The following is a 19405-nucleotide window of genomic DNA, read 5'->3' on the forward strand; positions in this document are numbered from 1 at the left end:
AGAAGACATGTGGCAAGTGCAAAAATCTCTGGAGACAAAAATCTCTGGAGACAAATCCATTGTTGAAAGTATTGATTGCACATTCTTCTCCTTAGGCTATGCCTAGAGGATGGACCACCATGGTCAGGCATTAGTGTCATGTGCCCGGAGACCAGCTCATCTCCTTCACCCCGCCCTATGCCAGCCTGTCTGCTCCAAGGACCAGCAGAGAACAAGCGGGGGCCTGGGTCAGACTTCAAGGAGTCTAGCTACAAGCCAAGCTCTTGAATAGCCTGTTTCCCAATTTATCTGCTGAACATCACCCCACCTCTGCTAAATATTTGCTAGGGAGCTTTTGTTGCCATTTGGGGTCTTTGAAAGGGCTGAAAACCAGCTCCCTGATTGCATTGAGAGAGAAGGCTAAAGACCATCACCACAGAAGCGCTCTCTTTCCTGCTGAGTTTTAGAAGAGGTCTGCTATGGGGTTGCTTAGCAGGGAGGGGATCTAGGATAAACCTCAGGATGTAACCACCTCAGAGAGCACCGTGCAGCAGGGATTCGCCCACGGAGACCAGTCTCCTGGTTCACCACTTATAGAAGCAGACACCAGTGTGGGAGAGCTGCAGGTGGGGACCGGGAGGGGCAGTGAACGAGGGGAATGGGAAGGAAAAGATGGCTGCCATAGAGAAGAATTCCTCTGAGCATTGTTTGACCAGGAAGAAAATGAGGGTTTGGGGACTTCTTAAGTAGCTTTTTTTAAGTACAAATCTTTTATTTTTTTTCCTATGTGTAAAAGCAGTGCATTTTATTGCACAAACTTTGGAAAATGCAGAAAAGCACAAAGAAGAATATAGTTCATAATTATCCCATCACTTAGAGATGGTCAACATTTCAGTTCTGATTTTCTTGGTCCTCTTTCCGTCGAAGGGTATATATGTGTATGATATACAGTTTTGGTCTTCTCTTCTGGTTAACTAAGACAATGAGATCATATCTTACATAAGATTTTGTAACCTACCCCTCGTTTCCACATACCTTAAAAAACTCTGGGAATAGACATAAAAAATATATATGTCAATTTCACAGGCAAAATGGGATTTTATTTTATAAAATTTGCATATCTTTGATTACTAATGAAATTGAACGTTTGTTCATATGTTTGTTGATCATTTGTACTTCTTATTTTATGAATTTATGCCTATTCATGTAGCTTATCTATTTTTCTATTGGGTTATTACTCTTTTTCTTATTGATTTAAAGAGTACTTTACATATTAAGGTGAACCCTTTATCATAGATCTTGTAAATATTTTCTCCCAGCATTATCTTTGAATTTTATTTTGCTTTCTTTTTTTTGTCATAAAAGTTTCAAAATTATATCTAGTTAAATATATCAATCTTTTCCTTCATGCCATTTACTGTTAACAGTTTGGTGTGTACTTTTCCAGACATTTTCTATGCATATGCAAATATATCTATAAATATATATATAGTTAGATATATAAAGTTTTTTTTCCTGCACATTTTAGATGATAACATTCACACTATTCGGCAGCTTATTTCACTTACTAGTATATTTTAGATATTTTTCCATATTAAAATATAAAGATCTAATTCTAACAGAGTATTCCATTATATGAATTTACTAAATTTCATTAAGTCACTTTTTAAAGATTTTTTTTTCATTTTCACATTTAAATCTGGAAATTGGCATATGAAAGAAATGGAGACTGAAGTTTATTCCACATGGTGAGCCAATTGTCTCAGTAGCACTTAAAAAATAATCTATCCTTTCCCTACTTGTTTGAAATAACATTATCATATATTAAATACCATATATTTAATGAGAACTTGATCATCTATTAAATACACATATGTTAAGAACATGAGTTTCTCTCTAGATTTTCTACTTTGCTTTCTCTAGTTACTTGTTCTTTAATCAACACCACGTTGTTTGAATTACTGTAGCTTTATAATATGTTTTAATATCTTCAAAATCAATACCATTTCCCTAGTTTTCAATATTGCTTCAGCTAATTATTTTTTTCTTCTATTCTGAGCTTTAGAATTATTCCATGAAGTTCCCAAAACATCTATTTAAGATTTTGATTGGACTTGTGTTAAATTAGCTAATTAATTAAAGGATATCGACATATTTGTAAATGGTTCTTTCAGTTTAAAGGCATAGCGTGTCTCCACATCTATTCAAGTTTTCTTTTCATTGCACATCAGTAGTTTTTTGGCTTCTTCGTCTAAGTCTTGGATTTTTCATCAAGTTTATTCCTAGATATTTTATATTTTTTATTACAATTATAAATGGGATTTTAAAAGTGTATTTTCTGGCCATTATTAATAAGTACTGATTTTGTGTGCATTTCGTAACAGCTCACTTTACTGAATATTAGTCTAGCTGTTTCCAGCTGAGCCTTTTGGATTTCTCATGTAGGGAGTCATGGCACTTGCAAAAAGAAAAAAAAATTAATTAAAAGACAGAAAGAGGATAGATGGTTTTATTTCTTTTACAGTAATTATTCTTTGTTTCTTTTTACTTTCTTATTACTTTGGCTAGAACCTATTCTTGGGAGTATCAATTATACAGTTTTTCCTTCTGGGATTCTATTGGAATCACACACACACACACGCACACACACACACACACACACACACACACACACACCCTGGCTCTTTGGGATATGATCCTATGTTCCCCCTCACATTTCTCTCTCTCTTTTTAAATTTAATTTATTTATTAGAGAGAGAGAGAGCACCGGCGCACAAGCGGGGGAGGGATAGAAGGAGAGAGAATCCCAAGCAGACTCCCCGTGGAGCACGGAGTCCAACGTGGGATTCTATCCCAGGACCCTGAGATCATGACCTGAGCCGAAATCAAGAGTCAGACGCTTAACTGACTGAGCCACCAAGGCACCCCTGCCTGCACATTTTTTAAAAAAGATTTTATTTATTTATTTGACAGAGAGATCGCATAAGCACAAGCAGGGGGAGCGGCAGGCAGAGGGAGAGGGAGAAGCAGTCTCCCCCCTGAGCAGGGAGCCCGATGCCGGCCTCAATCCCAGGACCCTGGGGTCATGACCTGAGCTGAAGGCAGATGCTTAAACCGGCTGAGCCACCCAGGCGCCCCTGCCTGCACATTTTAACACCAAACTCAAGGTCTCCCAAGTGTGTTACTCCTAATATTCATGGCACTGTCGTCCATGTAGTTGCCCAAGATAGAATGTCAGGGTCATCCTAGACGTCTCCCTCTCCCCCATTGGCCCTATCCAGTCACTCCATGCTGTTGATTGGACAGTACAAATGCCTCTTTCTGTCTTCATTACTACTACTTGCATTTTCAAGCCCTTGTGATCTCTCTTCAGAATATCCCAGTTGTCTTTTTTTTTTCTTGTTGCTCTTCTTTCAGCTTTTTACTCAACGTTTATCATGTGCCTTCCCAAAGCACACACTTAATCATGTCAGTGGTCTATTCAAACAATTTCAATGGTCCTGTGGCAAAACAAATTCTAAATGACTTAGGACACTTAATCTCTCTATCATCTAGTCCCTGTAACCTCTCAGCTTTGTCACCTACCATTCCTTTCTAGATGCCCTGTGTCCCAGCACACCAAGATTCTTGCCATTCCCCGAACCTCCCCATCCCTTTGCACAGACCCTTCCCTTGGCCTACAGAGTCACTTTCCTGACCCGGCTCATTCTTCCAGATCGAGTTCAAAAGACAATCTGTGAAGGTGGCCTGGATTCCTGAGGTAGAGAGGTTTAGGCTCCGTCCTCTGCGTCCCCTGAGCACTTGGTAAATGTTCAGGCACTCACACATTGTACTACAGCCACGTCGCCTTCAGACGAGGAGGAGCCCCGGCTTGTCTCTATTTGCCTCACTCACGTCCTACTCCCCCACTCCCTTCTCGTCCTGCATCCTGACCAGTCTGAGGCCCTGTCCACGTGAAACCCAGCTACCACTTACTTCACGACTGCACCTGAACAGTTAAAAGCACACAGATGTGGGATGTCATATTATCTAGGAACCTTACTATAAACCTATGCTATATTCAATTTCTCACTTTCCAAAATGACTATTTCACCCCTTCTTCCTTGTCCCCAAACTTCCTATAATCTGTCTTCCCCTAGACCTTGCCTCTAATTCACAGAAAATAGACGTCATCAGAAGACAGTGTCCTCATTCCTCACCATCACATTCTCCAGGTCCCTTGCATCTGAGCCTGTATCCATCTGAGCCAGAGGCCGGTCCCTCCACTTTTGCTCTGGATCCTGTCCCCACCCACCTTTCCAGAGTCTTGCCTCTTGCAACGATCCCCTTTCTCCTCTCTGTCACCTCTCTCTGTCTCCCTTTCTACTTGATCATTTCCAGTGGCCTGCAGACATGTCTGACTGTCACCTCTCTCTTAAAAGAATAATTTAAAAAATTTTAAAGATCTCTTGACTCTTCCTTCCCATCTAGTAACAGCCACTCCATGTCTCAGCTGACCTCACACTAAAATTTCTTTTATTATCTTTACGAACTGTCTCCCAATTCCACATCCCCTGTCTCATCTCCACCTATCCCAAGCAAACCTCAGTCCTTTCTACTCCACTGAAACTGGTCTTTCCAAGTTAGCAGTGTCCCCAAGTTGTCCGATCACATTGTCACATCTGTGTTCTCATCTCCCTCTACCCTTCAGCAGCATTCGGCATAGTTGACCACCTCCTCCTTTTCGAAACTCTTTCTGGCTCGGCTTTCATGATACCTACTCTTCAGGTGTTCCCCCACCTCTCTGGCTTCACAGTCTCCTTTGCTAGATTCTCTTCTCTTCTAAACATTAGCTGTTCTAGAGAACTCTTTTCTGTTCAAAAGACCTCTTTTCTGCTCCATGTCTAATCCGTCCAAGAGGAATCTCATTAGTCTATGGATTTAAGGACCATCTATACGTCAATGTCTCCAAAACTTAGCTATCCAGTCCTGACCTTTCCTCCAGACTCCAGACTCTGACTTGCATACTTTTAGAAGCATTGCTAACTTAATATGCCTAAAACAGAACTCTCAATATCCCCTTTCAAACAGTCTCTTCCCCAGGTCTTCTATGTCACTAAATGGTCCCATTCACCCAGTTGCTCAAGCCAGAAACTCAGGAGATAGCCTCAAATTCTCTTTCCTCACTCCCTCAATGCCCAACTGTCCCATCCATCAGCAAATCCCATTGATTCTACCTAGAAATACTTCCCCAATCTACCTCCTTGCATCTCTCTATTGCTACCCCGTTCTAGTCCGATATGCCACCATCCTTCCCTTTGCTACCGCAGCAGCCTCCCGACTGGCCTCCTGGCTCCATCTCTCACCTCCTGCTAACCATGCATTCTCCACCCAGCCACCAAAACAATCTTGGAAAAACAAATCAGAGCGTCTCACTCTGCTGGCTAAAACCCTCCATTGGTTCGCCATTGCACTTAGAGTAAAACCCTCCTCCTCGCCTACCAAGGCCTACAGAGACTTCTGTGCCACCGCCCCCCCCACCTCTCCAACCCGGCCTTGTCCCCCTTGCTCACCCCTAGCCACATGGTATTCTTTCTGTTCCTCAAACCCCCACTCTTTCCCACATGCAGGCCTTTGTAGTGGCTGCTTCCTCTTCTCGGAATGCTTGCTCCGTCTCACCCCCACCCTATTTTATTTTCATCAGAGCACTAAGCCCAATTGGACATTTCCTTGTGGTTCGGGTTTGTTTGTTGAGTTTTTAAAAAATCTGTGTCTCTTCCCTAGAATAAAAGCTTCCTGAAAGTAAGGCTCACACTGTCTTGTTCTCTGTTGGATGCCTAGCCCATAGAACGATTTCTGGCACATAGTAGGTGTTCAGTAAATGCTTGTTGAGGTATGAATGAATCCTAGTATTCCTTGCAACTGGTACTGTTCCTGACACAGACTAAGTTCTCCTGTGTTTGCCAAGTTCATGGATAAGTTGCTCCAACCATACTGTAAACTTCTTGAGAGCAGAAGCCCTGTTTTAAATTTCATTTTCTCATCATAGCACCTAGCATGATGCTAGGGACTTCCAGATGCTTAGTAAATATGCTTGTTTGATTTGTTCTTCTTCATAAAGGGAAAGCCAAGCTTTTCAGCTGTCTACTTAATAGACTTCATTTCTCTGCGAGTAAACATGTGACACAAGAGGAATGTCACGAGAACAAAGATGGACTGGGTAGGAAGCTACAGGGGTCGGCCCGCCATTCTCGGCTGCAGTAGAGATGAAAGGAGAGACTGCACCGTGCAGCTTTCCTCTCAGAATTCTAGTCACGATGCTACATTTCTTTCTGGTGAATGTGTTACAGGGCGCAACCTACCTCCTGGTGATGGTGGATCCAGATGCCCCGAGCAGGTCTTCACCCAAAGCTCAATTCTGGAGACACTGGCTGGTAACAGATATAAAGGTAAGCAGGCCAGACGGCACTTTCTGATTCATTTGGGGTTATAGCTGGAGGATGACTGTTCTGTGCAGTTCTCGGCTTTCACTCAGGAGAGCTGGGGACTCTGAAGAGCAAGGACTTCCGTGTCAGGTTGCCCCTTGCCTCCAGCTGTCACAGCCCCTTCCAAGTTCTCTAACAATTCCAAAAAACATCCAGGATCAGTGGTGCACAGGTAAATGGACTCTCAGGATAAACCGGGTGGGGAGAGCCCCAATTTGTCATGTTTGCTGATTTCTGTAATGTAAATACTTCCATCATGGCCAATTTTGAATTCCTGATGATTTAAACGATTAACTCACAAATTTTCTGAAAATTTAACAATAGCCTCCAGCGCACCACCACAAGGAGCCTGGATTCGAAGGCACGGGGGTGATTTTGTGCAGTCCAGGGGGCAGAGCTGGCCAGGGGGGTCCTGCAGGAGCTTCTCCTCCTGATGGGCTGAGGGGCACAGGGAAGGCCTGGTGATGTCCTTTCCTTTGTACAGAAACAAGCGGCCTCCCCTCATCTGTGTCCCTTTGCCATCACATAATAGTGAAGGAGCCTGGCTCATCCCTTCTGGAGTAGGTCTGAGGAACACAAGTCTGATGCATTGTTAACGGGCATTATGTGGGGGAAGAAAAAAAGGTTCTATTCCCAAACAAGTTTTGGAGACTCCAGGTTGCACTGTATTAATCCCATTCCTCACTGAAGGATTTTTTAGAGCTTTTAATATTCTAATGTGCACTATATAGTATGCATTTATTTTCCAACCTCATTTGACTATTGAATCTTGTGCTCACAATCGCCTGGCCGCACACTCTGGGAAATTCCACGCTAGCTTCAGCCATCCGTGCGTCTGCGCTGAGAGAGCTCGTGGATGGCCTTCGCATAGTGTGCAAAGGCATCAAGCCGTAAGATAGTGGGAATCCAGAACTAGAAAGACTAAGTCTGGATCTAGGTTTGGCTGGTCCCCAAATCAATGATCACCATTAAGTTGCCCGGAGTCCCTCTGGGCATTTCATGTTTATCTGTAAGATAGGAACCATGTTACCTCCTCTGTGTGGTTGTCATGATAATCCAATGAGAGAGCATCCTGAGAGCACTTTGGAAACCATAGTACCACAAGTGTAAGGAGTTTGTGTTTTTCCTTCTACTGCTATGGGTCAGAGGAAGGGGTATCAGTGTGAACTAGCCACTGATGCTCCTGAGCAAGACAGGGGCTCTCACAACCCCTAGACTGGGGGCCTTGGGGAGGAAGCCACCCTGTCAACCAACCCCTGCCCAGTGACCACAGGCCCTTCACAGGATGCTCAGGTCGGCAGCCCATCCTCAGAGGCAGTGCTGGCTACAGAGGGCCTTGGAAAGGGCTCCCTCCAGGGAAGCTTCTGGCAGTGGCTTCTTGGACAGTGCGTGAGGGAAAGCAGGGGCATTGTTCAACACCCTTCCCGACCAAGCGCTCCTCGGCCTGGTGAAGAGCCTTGGAAACACCATAAACATGCAAAGGGGCAGATCTGGGGGATTTTCATGCCATCAGCGCAGGGAGCGGGCTGAGAGCACCAAAGGGAAAGATACTGGATCCTGCCCCAATCTAGAGCCTTGACATTTTCTGTACTTGGGATTCCCTGGCCGTCACAAGGGGGCGAAGCTCTCAAGAAAGGAGTATTGCTCTGGACGTCACATACCAGGCTGTCCATAAGAGGGTTCTATGGGGCAGTTCTGAGGCACACTTCAGAAACTGTGGTGGGTGGAGTCATTTCAGCATCGAGGGCACCTTGGGGCCATGAGCCTGCCTCTCTTCCAAGCCTGAAGCCCCCCGCCCCGCCCATCCCCTCACCCCAGCATGCCCTCGGGACAGTGTCTCTCACAGATGCTTCGCGGCACACACACGGGCTCTCAGCAGCCCAGCTGAGAAGCAGAGCGGGTGGCAGGTGCCAGGTGGCAGGTGGCCGGCAAACTGCTAAGCCGCAGAGCTTAGCAGGGCCACCTGCCCGGCTGTGGCCCTCAGCCTTGCCGCTCAGACCGGAGGAGGCTTGGCTTTCAGGCACATTTTCAGCCCCTTTCCCTGATCCAAGGGTCCAGCAGGAAGCGGCAGCTCTCCTCAGCTATATCCACTCAGCCTGCCCACCAGCCCCCACATTCCTCCAGCTGCATGGCCAATATAAAAACCAGGCTCGTTTAGGTCTCAGGCTGTGGACCTCGGCCAAAAAAAGGGAAGCCTCTCATCAAACCCAGCAGTACTTCCTTTGTGTTGGCGTTAGCTGTGGCTGAGTAGGTCTCAGACATTAGAGCGTGTTCAAATCCGCGGGTGAACGTGTTAAAATGCAGATGCCCAGGCACCACTTCCATCAGTGTGGAGCGAATGAGTCTCCAGAAGGGAGTTTAGCCAACTGAAGGAAGACCACGGAGCTCAGCGTCGGAATGCCTTGGTCATTGCTGTCGTCTCCCAACTGTGGAGCAATTTTCAAGTGACAATCACTTCTGACACTTCCTTTTGAGCCCCACAATCGCTTTGTGACGTAGGCATTATCCCCATTTCAGAGGTGGGAAAGCGAAGCCTAGAGGGGCTGGCTGATGCAGTCTCTTAGCTAGAGGGTCATGGAGCTGGGTCTTCAGCCCAAGCCCCCAAGCTCCAGACTGCACACCCTACCACGTGGTCGGACCACATGGTCTGGTTCACACCCCATCTCAGCCAGCCACTCCGCTGTGGCAAGAGGCATCCCACCGTGCCCTCTCTGTCAGATGGGAAGCAGAGTCTCCGTGGGTCACCTACCATTCCAGGGCTCTCTTTCTCATTCCCTCTTACGGATAGATGCTGCTAGGAAACCTCCCCAGGGAATGCTATCTTGGGCAATCAAATATACCTGGGAAGAATTTCGAACTCCTCTGTAATTTTAACCCTTGATATGTTAGGTTAAGAGTAAACCCTACCTAGTATCGCTACCCTCAGCAGTCAGTGGCCTCAACAGTAAGGCACACCATAAAGTCACAGCAGAGGTAGAGTGACGATAGCCCTGTGATTCGCAGTGGCCATGAAGGTGGAACCCAGGCTGTGATATTAGGGGCCCAGGTCTAATTGGGTGGTGGGCGGAACCACGGCCATGGGAGCCCCTCAGTAGGGACAATTTGGGGGCCATCTGTCTGGGTTGAAACAGCAGTCAGTTCTTAGGAATACAGGGAACATCTGCAGCCCCCTGCCCCAAAGGGAGGCCGGCAGGAGTGTACTATTGAGTGAGATAAAGCTCTGGAGAAAGGAAACCTGTACAAAAACTAGAGAGAAGTCCACCAGTAGGAACCAGGCGTTCATGGTACCCTTCGTTGGCTGAATTCAACAAATATGGATTGACCATTATTTGCAAGTATAAACCAAGGACTCTGGAGCCGGACGACTGGGTTCAAATCTGAATCCACCAGTATAGCTATGTGACCTTGGCGAGCAAGATACTCAATTTGCATTTCAATATGCTCCCTTGAAAAGGGGGGCTAATCAGTAGTGCCTGCCTCACACTGTTGTTATGAAGTTCAAATGAGTTCTTTTAAGTAAAACGCTTAGAACAGTACTCAGAGCGCAGAGTAAGCTGTACATAATTGCTGGCTGTAGCATTATCCTTATTGTTCCTAAGTCAGGCACTGCAGTGGCCCCGGGGTTGCAGATGCGCACACAACAGGGCAAATCTTTGCCTTCCAAGGGCTTCTGTTCTGGTGAGGCAGAGGAAGAGGCTGCAGCACAGGGCTGGGATTACAGGGGCACCAGGGGCTCTCCCAGGGCAGAACTTCCCACAGAGGTGGGCTCCCATCAGCTCAGGGGCAGGACGAGGCTTCAGTCCCCAACGCTGGCCAGACCTCGGCAGGCAGGGACTCCTAGGTAAAGCATGCTGTCCTTCTCCGCCCCCTCTTTGAAAAACCTCTCATTGAACAAAAGAGATTTCGAACAGAGCATTGACAACTAACATCTCGCTCCCCTCAGTGCCATGTCCTCCTCGGCTTTTTCTTTAAGATGTTTTTCAGTTCTGATTCAATCTAACTAATAATCTTTGTGCTAAAGCCTAATTAAGATATCAATTAATTTGCATCATTCATTTCAGAAGAAAAGCTTATTGGTTCATCTTCTATTTGTCTCTGAAATTAGTGCTCAGAGCTTTTCATGCAGATATTTTCATTAGACTTTTTATTGTTAATGGGAATATTGAACACAGGAAGATGGTATATTAATACCTTCCACAAAGAATATCATGATTGGTGACAAAGAACAATTAAGGAGACAAGAGTACCTTTTTTCTTCCAAAAAAGAAAATCTTCCTAGAAACCGTCAATGATTCTAAAATTTGCCCTGAATATCTTTTTTGTTTTAAGAAAGAAAGCAAAACGGCAAGTTCGTGTTTCCCTTTCATTCAGTGCCCTCAACCTTTGACAGCTGTAAGCGCAACCAATTCTGGGTGGAATTAAAAGGACCTCTAAGAGTCCATTATTCTGTCTACTTTTCTATAAGGGTTGAATTTTTCCATAATGAGAGGTTGTTTCTTAAAGGACCCCTCAGTGTGTTAGGTGAATAAGATAAATGGTAAACCAAATAAACAGGGCAAGGATCTTAGCCACTTGCTTTCCAGTGATGCGGTTAGCACACGTCGGGACACTTGCTTGAATGATCGGTTCCACTCCTGAGTGATCTCAGGAAAGTTACTTGACCTCTCTGAGACTGCGGCTTCTCCTCTGTAAAACTGACACAAATCCTTACCCTTCAGGGTTGCGACAGGAAAAGGAAATTATATATGCAAAAAAGGGGAAGACTCCCTAGAGAGAGGCTCTATAGAAAACGGCAAATTTATCCTGTTCCTAACCAACTGAGCAGCAGATCCTGTAGAAATTTAAATATACTGTGCGTGACGTGTGTGTGTGTGTGTGTGTGTGTGTGTGTGTGTGTGTGTGTGTGTAATACTGGAATATTATATATATCCTGATATTGTATATACTATGCAATATATATATATTCCAATTTCAATATCTATGCTCAGAAGCAAGCAAATGATAACAAACAGAAGAATAAACAATCTTTATCAAGACCACAAGTTCAGATGAAGAGATCAAACCAAGGAAATGGGATTAATTAATTAATTTCTTTATTTAGACCTGTATTTTTAGTTTTTCTGCTCTTTGCGCACTTGTCCATACATGCTTTGCCCTATACTGTGAGGGTCCATTAATTTAGGTAATGAACACCAGCAAGGCTCCCTAAAGACCTACAGGCCTTTGGTGATGGGGACAGTGCAGGGGGGCCCTGGTTGTAGATCAGACTTGTACAAGGCCACCCTGAAGGGGCAGACACCAGGCCTGTACTTTTGGGTCAGATGAACCAGGGGAGGCTCCAGGCTCTGGCACTTTCACATGGGAATTTCTGAGCCTCAGTTTCTTCATCATGAAAATGGGCATGATAATAATATCTCTTTCCCGGTGTTCAAGGAGATTAAGGCTCCTGACTCTGAACAGAACAGTAGGACCTTGGTAAATGTGATCCTCTCCCCTACGACCCCCAACTTGGAGATCTGACCACAGCAGCCACTTACAATTGAGCAACTTCCCTTAGGCTCTTGGACTCATGCTTTGCAATTCTAGACAATGACACAAGCCTGCCAGTAAAAACAGTTCATCCTTTTTGCCTTTCAAGTCCAGGTGGGTTCAGGCCCAGCCTGGAGGACCTGAACTGACCAGGACCCGCTTTCATGGAGGCATTGGTAGTTGGGGCAAGGGGATGAGCCCCCTCATTTGGCCTTTGGGAATTGCCCTGTGCCCCCTTGGACCAGACCACAGCCAGGGCAGAGGGCTGGTCTGCCAGGGCCAGTGAGGCCTGCTTCCCCGCCCCCCCCACCCCCAGCCCGTCAGGACTGCACATCTTCCTGGACACTTTCCCTCTGTCTTTTTAACGCAAGCCAGCACCCGCTTGCCATTTTCTTATCACACACAGTCCCCACCTTGCTGTCATTGTCCCACCCCAGAGATGCCTTCGTTCCCATTCAAAATAATTTAAATAAAATGTTGCTACAAAGTGGAATATTATCTTTTGATGAATGTTTTTAAAGCCCTTTAGGTTTTCATAGTAATTTGCGGTGTAAAATTATTTGGAGATAAGAGCCAAATTAGCTCTCGTATGCTGAGGTCGCTGTGTCCTGTTATCCATGTGAGCAGTGTTTAAATATAATCAGCCCTCAGACTAATGCAGCATAATTGTTCATTTGAAATAGCTTTTTTTACTCCATTCAATGAGTCATTAAAATATTCAAGGGATAATGCAGTGAATTGGAAATGAATTTATCATATTATCCCATACATACTGTAGTGCTTCAGGTAACTAAGGAGAAAGAGAGAGAGAGAGAATGAATATGATGTGTACAAGCAGGAAAGGGGCCAGGATAGACAGGAACATGGTCAACAAAGCTTTTTAGTTGGTTTATGGAAACTATGTATAGAGAGGCTGACCAGGAGGGTGGGGAGAAAAAAGGAAAGTGCTGTTCTTCGAAGAGCTTGTGCGCGCGCATTCTCTCTCTCTCTCTCTCCCTCTCTCTCTCTCCCTCTCTCTCTCCCTCCCTCTCAGCACTCTGAGAGTCTGTGCTCCACCACAGCTCCACTGTTAACTTATTTTTATCAAATATGTTTATATCAGAAAGTCGTTATGGAAACCAATTCTGCCATCCAGGAGAATTCCTGGATCAGGCAGAAAATTCTCCCTCTCTCTCTCTCTCTCTCTTTCTCTCTCTCCCCCCATCCTCTCTCGCCCCCCCAACCCTATCACACACACACACACACACCCATGGACTCCCCCAAAAGGAACAGCACGGCCTTGTCCACCCAATTCTGAACTCATCTCTGATGGGGACAGAGGGTGGCTCCCCTCCATGGCCATGCTGTAAAATGGATAAGACGGAGACAGACACCCTGCCCAGACACAAGGAACCTGGGCTTGTCACTGTCCACTGGCCTCGGGCCCCCACCCCTGAGCACATGCGCTTCGGAAGAGACAAAGGAAGGGCTGGTGGCAGCATATTCGAGGGATCCTTCGTTGATTTCAGGAGAGTTCTGTTAGTGTGCACTGGTCATACCACACCTGGAAGAGTTTCCTGTTCTGGCCACAGTATTTTAAGAAAGATCATGAGCAGCACGAGGAAAGCAACCAGAACAGCAAAGCTGTATAAACGCTATGTCAAGTGAGCAGGACCTGAAAGAGGTAGGGACGGCTAGCCTGCTGGAACAGGACAGGAAGACATAACAACTGTCTTTAAAAATTCTTTGAAGATTTCCTTAAAAATGTGAAGAAATCTAATTGGAAAACAAGGGTGATCCTGCTGTGCTCCACTGGGCAGAATTAGAACCAATGGGTGAAATTTACATGGTAGTAAATTTTGGCTCCATAGAAGAAAGAACTTTCTAAGAATTTGAACTGCCTAAGCATTGAGCATATACTCCACAGAGGAGGGAGCTTCTTATCACTGAAAGTACTTACCCATGGGTGACCCAGGGAATTCCCCCAGTGCGTGGAAGCCTGGAGCAGATGACTTGTTGGATGTTTCCACCTGCGTATGTCCTCTCCTGGCTAGAAACACTCTTCTTATAGCTTATATTCATGTAACATATTAACAACAGCAGTAATAATTAAAGAAGGAAGTAGGCGCCCAGGTGGCTCAGTCAGTTAAGCATCCTACTCTTGGTTTTGGCTCAGGTCATGAACTCAGGGTCATGGGATGGAGCCCCGTGTCGAGCTCTGCGCTGGGCATGGAGCCTGCTTGAGATTCTTTCTCTCCGTCTCCCTCTGCCCCTCCCCCCGCCATGCTCACTCCCTCTCTCTCAAAAAATAAATAAACAAATAAATAAATAAATAAAAGAAGGAAGAATAGAAAGAGAAGAGGAAAAAAGAAAATCAGAAAAAACACTTGCTCACTTAGCATGTGGTTTGGGGCACTGTGCTTTACATGAATATCTCATTTAGTCTTAACAAAAGCCCTAAGAGGAAGGGAATAAAGACAAGGAAAAGAAGGCCTCGAGGGATCGAGCTACTGGCCCAAGATCTCACAGCTACCAAGTGGCTGATTGGGATTTGAATCCAGAGCCTAGACATGTAATCATGACACCATATTGCCTCTCCAGAGTTGAGGTGGGTGCTACACCCACTGTCGGGCCTGGCCCATGTGACAGCTTCCATCAGGGCCAGGTGTGGCCGCTAAGAGTGCCGGTGTGGGAGCTGTTGTTTGAGCTTTCCGGCCCTCTACCGTTTGCCTCTGCCTTGGCTGCACCCACAGCCAGAGCACGGCCCCGACTCTGGACCTTGGAGCGCAGCACACACCCAGGAGGTCGATCCTCTGACTTACTGGGAAGCAAATTATTTACGTGCCCGAGTCTGTCCCTTCCTCTGTGAAAGGACACTAACATCAACCTTGCAGGAACGCTGTGAAGACTCAATGAGATAAAATGTGTGGCGCACCAGCAACACAGCGCCTGCCATTTGGTAGGTGCCGCTTACGTGCGGGCTCTCCCCTGCTTCCCTCTGGAGCACCCTCAGTCCTCTGCAGGAAGCTTAGAAAGTCAAGGGCGGACAGCACTCCCAAGAGGTCGGGTACGGCCTGGTCAGGAGAATTCACTGGTTACCAGTGAAAAGAGCTTGAGGGAAAAAGGCAATGCAGGCATCGGATTTAACAGTGAAGTGTTGGGACCAGCTACTTAGCCGGCACTGTGCTCAGCACTATGGCCATTAAATAGTAGTAATAGATGATAGACAGATAGAAAGATAGGTTTTTGATAAATAAATGTTAGAAGAATTAAAAATGTGATTTTTTTTCTGCTACTCAGTAGGAAATAGAGAGTAGAACTCAGGGGGTATGGTGTCAACTCTAACTGGGCTCTTGAGACTCAGCTATAAAAGGGCAGAGCACTCTCCCCTTGGCAACGAGGCAACCACTCCTCCTTCAAGGCTCAGCTCCTGATACCTCCAGCTTTGTCCTTCTTCGCTTTGTTATTATTTATGGGTCTCTTCTCCTGACTAGACCATGAGTTCCCGGAGAGTAGAATTGTATCTTATTATATATCCCTAGCACTTAGCAGGGTGCCCTGAACATAGAAGACCCTTAGTAGACGTTGGTTCAATCGATTAATGAAGGCATGAAAGCATGAATAAGAGAATGAAGGGAGGAAGGCTGGATGGATGGGTGGATGGATAATGGTTGGGTAGGAGGAGGATGGATATGATAACTGCACAGTGGAGATAGAAGTTGAGCTGGGCCTTCAATTATGAGCAGGCCTGGAAAAGTCAGAGGATACCAGAGCCTACATTCCAAGAATGCAGCAGAATAACTAGACGTGGGACGCCTGGGTGGCTCAGTCAGTTAAGCGTCTGCCTCCAGCTCAGGTCATGATCCCCGGACCCTGGGATGGAGCCCTGCATTAGGCTCTCTGCTTAGCGGGGAGCCTGCTTCTTCCTCTGCCTGCCACTCCCCCTGCTTGTGCTCTCTTTCTCTCTTTCTCTGATAAATAAATAAATAAAATCTTAAAAAAAAAATAAACACTCAGACATTTAAATGGGGTAGGAAAAAAGAAGAATCATAAACATAAACGTAAAAGCCAAGACAGCTGAGTTAATTAAAGCCCTTATCACTTCTCTCTAGATTATTACTGTAAAAGTCTACTAACTTGTCCCCCTCCTACAATCCCAGCCCCTCCAAAGGTATCTATTTTTCGAAAACCGAAATATGATCATGTTACTCCCCTAGTTGAAGCCCTGCAGTGACTCCTCAGTTTCTCAGGACAGAGTCCTATCTAGCCAGCGTGTTATTCAAGGCCTCTGAGGCTCTGGTCCGCCTGCCCCACCAGCCCCCATGGTGCTCCTGCTGAATTGTTTGTGGAATCTCACACCTTCTGTGTGTCTCAGGCCTCTAGGGACCATGCTTGCTGTGTCCTCTCTCCCTAGGAAGCCTTTCTGTAATCTGCAAAAGCTTACTTGCCTTGCATGAGCTAATATCTCATTAGCTAAGACCTTCAAAGTCCTTAGATTTATGGTCACAAAGTCATTTCCAGAAATAGGATAGGAAAATGTAAATTCCTGAATTTAGGTTACCAAGTGTGGTATCAATCCACATCAAAATTCAATACCGATTTAACAAATAGATGGTCTGAGACAACATAGAAAACAGTGAACACTGGGAGTCAGCATAGGTTCACTAAAAACAAGTCACACCTCCCCACTCAGATTTCTTTGTTGATCAAAGCACTGCTCCAGTGGAACAGGAGGAGGTCCACGACCAAGGCATTAGACCAAGTCGATCTTGGTAACCTTGTCGGCAAGGAAGAGAAATATGGCTTTGATGACTATTGTGTTAGGTGGGCTTGTGGCTTGTTAGCAATTCCTGAAGAGTGTTGACTAATCACTGCCACCCAGAAAGGTGGTCCCTGGTGACACACCATGGGACTCTTGCATGGGCCCCGCCTTGCTTGATATCTTAATAGATAGCATGCTCACCAGATTTGTAGATCCCACAAAGTTTCAAGGAATTGCTGGTATGATGGCTGACACGAGACAGTTAATTTTAGCGAATTGGAAGGATGGGCCTACATTGAAAGACTTAAATTTAACAGGGGTTAATCTGAAGGTTCTATATTTAGGTTCTAAATCAATTGCACAAGTACAAAACGTGGAAGATCTGGCATGGCAGGAGTTCATGAGGAAAAAGGATCAAAGGAGTTTTAGTTAATTTTTAAGCTAATCTTAAGCTAATAATAGAATGTGAAACCATAATGCAGGAATTAAGAACGTTAATGTAATCTTAGATCACGTCGTTGGAAGTAAAGGCTTTTAGATCATTGAAGATTATAATTTCCCTTTACTGCATCAGTCAGACTACCTCTGTTAACTCATTCATTCATTCATTCACCCATTCATTCATTCAGCTTAAGTTCAGCATATCTTAGACAATAGTTTTCATTCAGGTGCTGCTCCCTCCTCGGCGGGAAGCCTGCTCTCCCTCTCCCACTCCCGCTGCTTGTGTTCCTGCTCTCACTATCTCTGTCTCTGTCAAATAAATAAATAAAATCTTTAAAAAAAAAATAAAAAAATAAAAATAAAAAAAAAGAATCACCTGGGAGGCTGCGGTCAGACCAGCTAGATCAGAACCCCTGGAAACAGAGCCCAGGCACCATTTCTGTTAAGATTTCCCAGGTGATACAAATGTCCATCTGGGTGGAGGAGGGGGAAATTGGAGTCACTAGTCAAGGAGTATAAAGGTTCAGTGACACAGAATGAGTAAGTTCTAGAGATTAATACTGTACACTTAAAAATTTGTTAAGAGGGTAAATCTCATGTTGAGTGTTCTCAACACAGTTTTTTTCCAACACAATTTAAAAAAAAAAGGAAAAAGGAAAATTGAAGGAAAAACAATGTGCATCTGGGATTGAGAATTATTGTCACAGGGCTTTGTGTCCTGCCCTGGACAGGGAGTTTGGCACATGGCTATCGGAGGGCTTTAAAAAGAGGATGAAAACTGCTTTGTGTCTTTTTAATTTTTACTTATTTAAGCAATCTCTACACCCAACATGGGGCTCAAACCCACAACCCTGAGATCAAGAGCTGCATGCTCTTCTGACTGAGCCAGCCAGGCACTCCTGCTTTGTGTCTTTTTTTTTTTTTAAGATTTTATTTATTTATTTGAGAGAGGGAGAGAGCACAGAGGCAGAGGGAGAAGCAGGCTCCCCGCTGAGCAGGGAGCCCAATGCGGGGCTCGATCCCAGGACTCTGGGATCATGACCTGAGGCGAACGAAGGCAGACGCTTAACCGACTGAGCCCCCCAGGCACTCTCTGCTTTGTGTCTTTAAAAGATCACTCTGACTGCTGTGTAGGGTGGCAGCAGGGTGGCCACAAGAGGCCATTTCACTCCTTTGGGAGGGATGAGGGTGGCTTGCACCAAGGTGATGGCAGTAGGCATGGAGAGGACATGACTGGGGTCTATTTGAGGTTAAGAGTCTATTGGACTTGCCAGTGGATTAGACATGGTGGGTGAAGGATGGTCCAAGGATGGCGCCTACATGAGGGGCCTGAGCAAACGGCAGCGCCATTTACTGAAATGGCAAACGCTGGAGGATGGGCAGGTTGGCATGCAAGGCAGGGCGGGGAGCGGGTGGGTGGGGATCTGAAGTTCTGTCTCAGACAGTTAATTCTGTGATGCTCTTTAGGTCTCCACTGGAAATTTCAAGTAGGAGACTGAAATGAGGCCGGAAGTCAGGGGAGATGCCAGGAGAGCAACTGACTTTGGGATACATTCGGGGTGTTTGTAGCCACGGGGCCTTTTAAGGCTGTCTCTTTTTTTTTTTTTAATTTTTTATTGTTATGTTAATCACCATACATTACATCATTAGTTTTAGATGTAGTGTTCCATGATTCATTGTTTGTGCATAACACCCAGTGCTCCTTGCAGTACGTGCCCTCCTCAATACCCATCACCAGGCTAACCCATCCTCCCACCCCCCTCCCCTCTAGAACCCTCAGTTTGTTTTTCAGAGTCCATCGTCTCTCATGGTTCGTCTCCCCCTCCGATATCTCCCCCTTCATTCTTCCCCTCCTGCTATCTTCTTCTTTTTTTTAAGGCTGTCTCTTGAGGAAGGGGATGAGTAAGTTGTCTTTGGAGGTGTTCAAGAAGAAGCCGTCTGCCAGGGACTGGGCAAAAGGTTGGGCAAAGTGGCTTCAGGCCACTGCCTCCAGCTTTCAGCTGCTGGGATTTTATAAAAGAGCCTGACACCAGCCTCTCTAGAGCCGAGCTCAGAGAGGCAGTGAGGCCAGGGCTGTGGAAGCGCCTTGGAGGCCGTGAGAAGTTGGTTCTATTTAGCAGGAAGCTGTGTGACTCTTGGAGAGGAGCTTGGGACTCGGAGACCGGTGTGCTGGGCTCCTTGCTAGCTGGATGACACTGCTCCAGGTCTGCCCCTCTGTGGGTCTCTGTTGTCTTGCCTGCAAATGAGCAGG

The 19405-nt window shown here is 45.7% G+C and overlaps 1 protein-coding gene across 5 annotated transcripts in view; it reads left to right on the forward strand.

Annotated features, from left to right (window-relative positions):
* Positions 1 to 19405, forward strand: part of PEBP4 (phosphatidylethanolamine binding protein 4) — a 260819-nt gene that overhangs the window by 156112 nt on the left and 85302 nt on the right. For all 5 annotated transcript variants that reach the window (XM_036075109.2, XM_036075108.2, XM_036075111.2 and 2 more), the window contains exon 4: positions 6309 to 6407. In XM_036075109.2, coding sequence (XP_035931002.1) covers positions 6309 to 6407 — 99 coding nt within the window. The remainder of the gene's footprint in view (positions 1 to 6308; positions 6408 to 19405) is intronic.

The sequence above is a fragment of the Halichoerus grypus genome, chromosome 3, assembly GCF_964656455.1.
Source record: "Halichoerus grypus chromosome 3, mHalGry1.hap1.1, whole genome shotgun sequence".
In the NCBI taxonomy this organism is placed as follows: Eukaryota; Metazoa; Chordata; class Mammalia; order Carnivora; family Phocidae; genus Halichoerus; species Halichoerus grypus.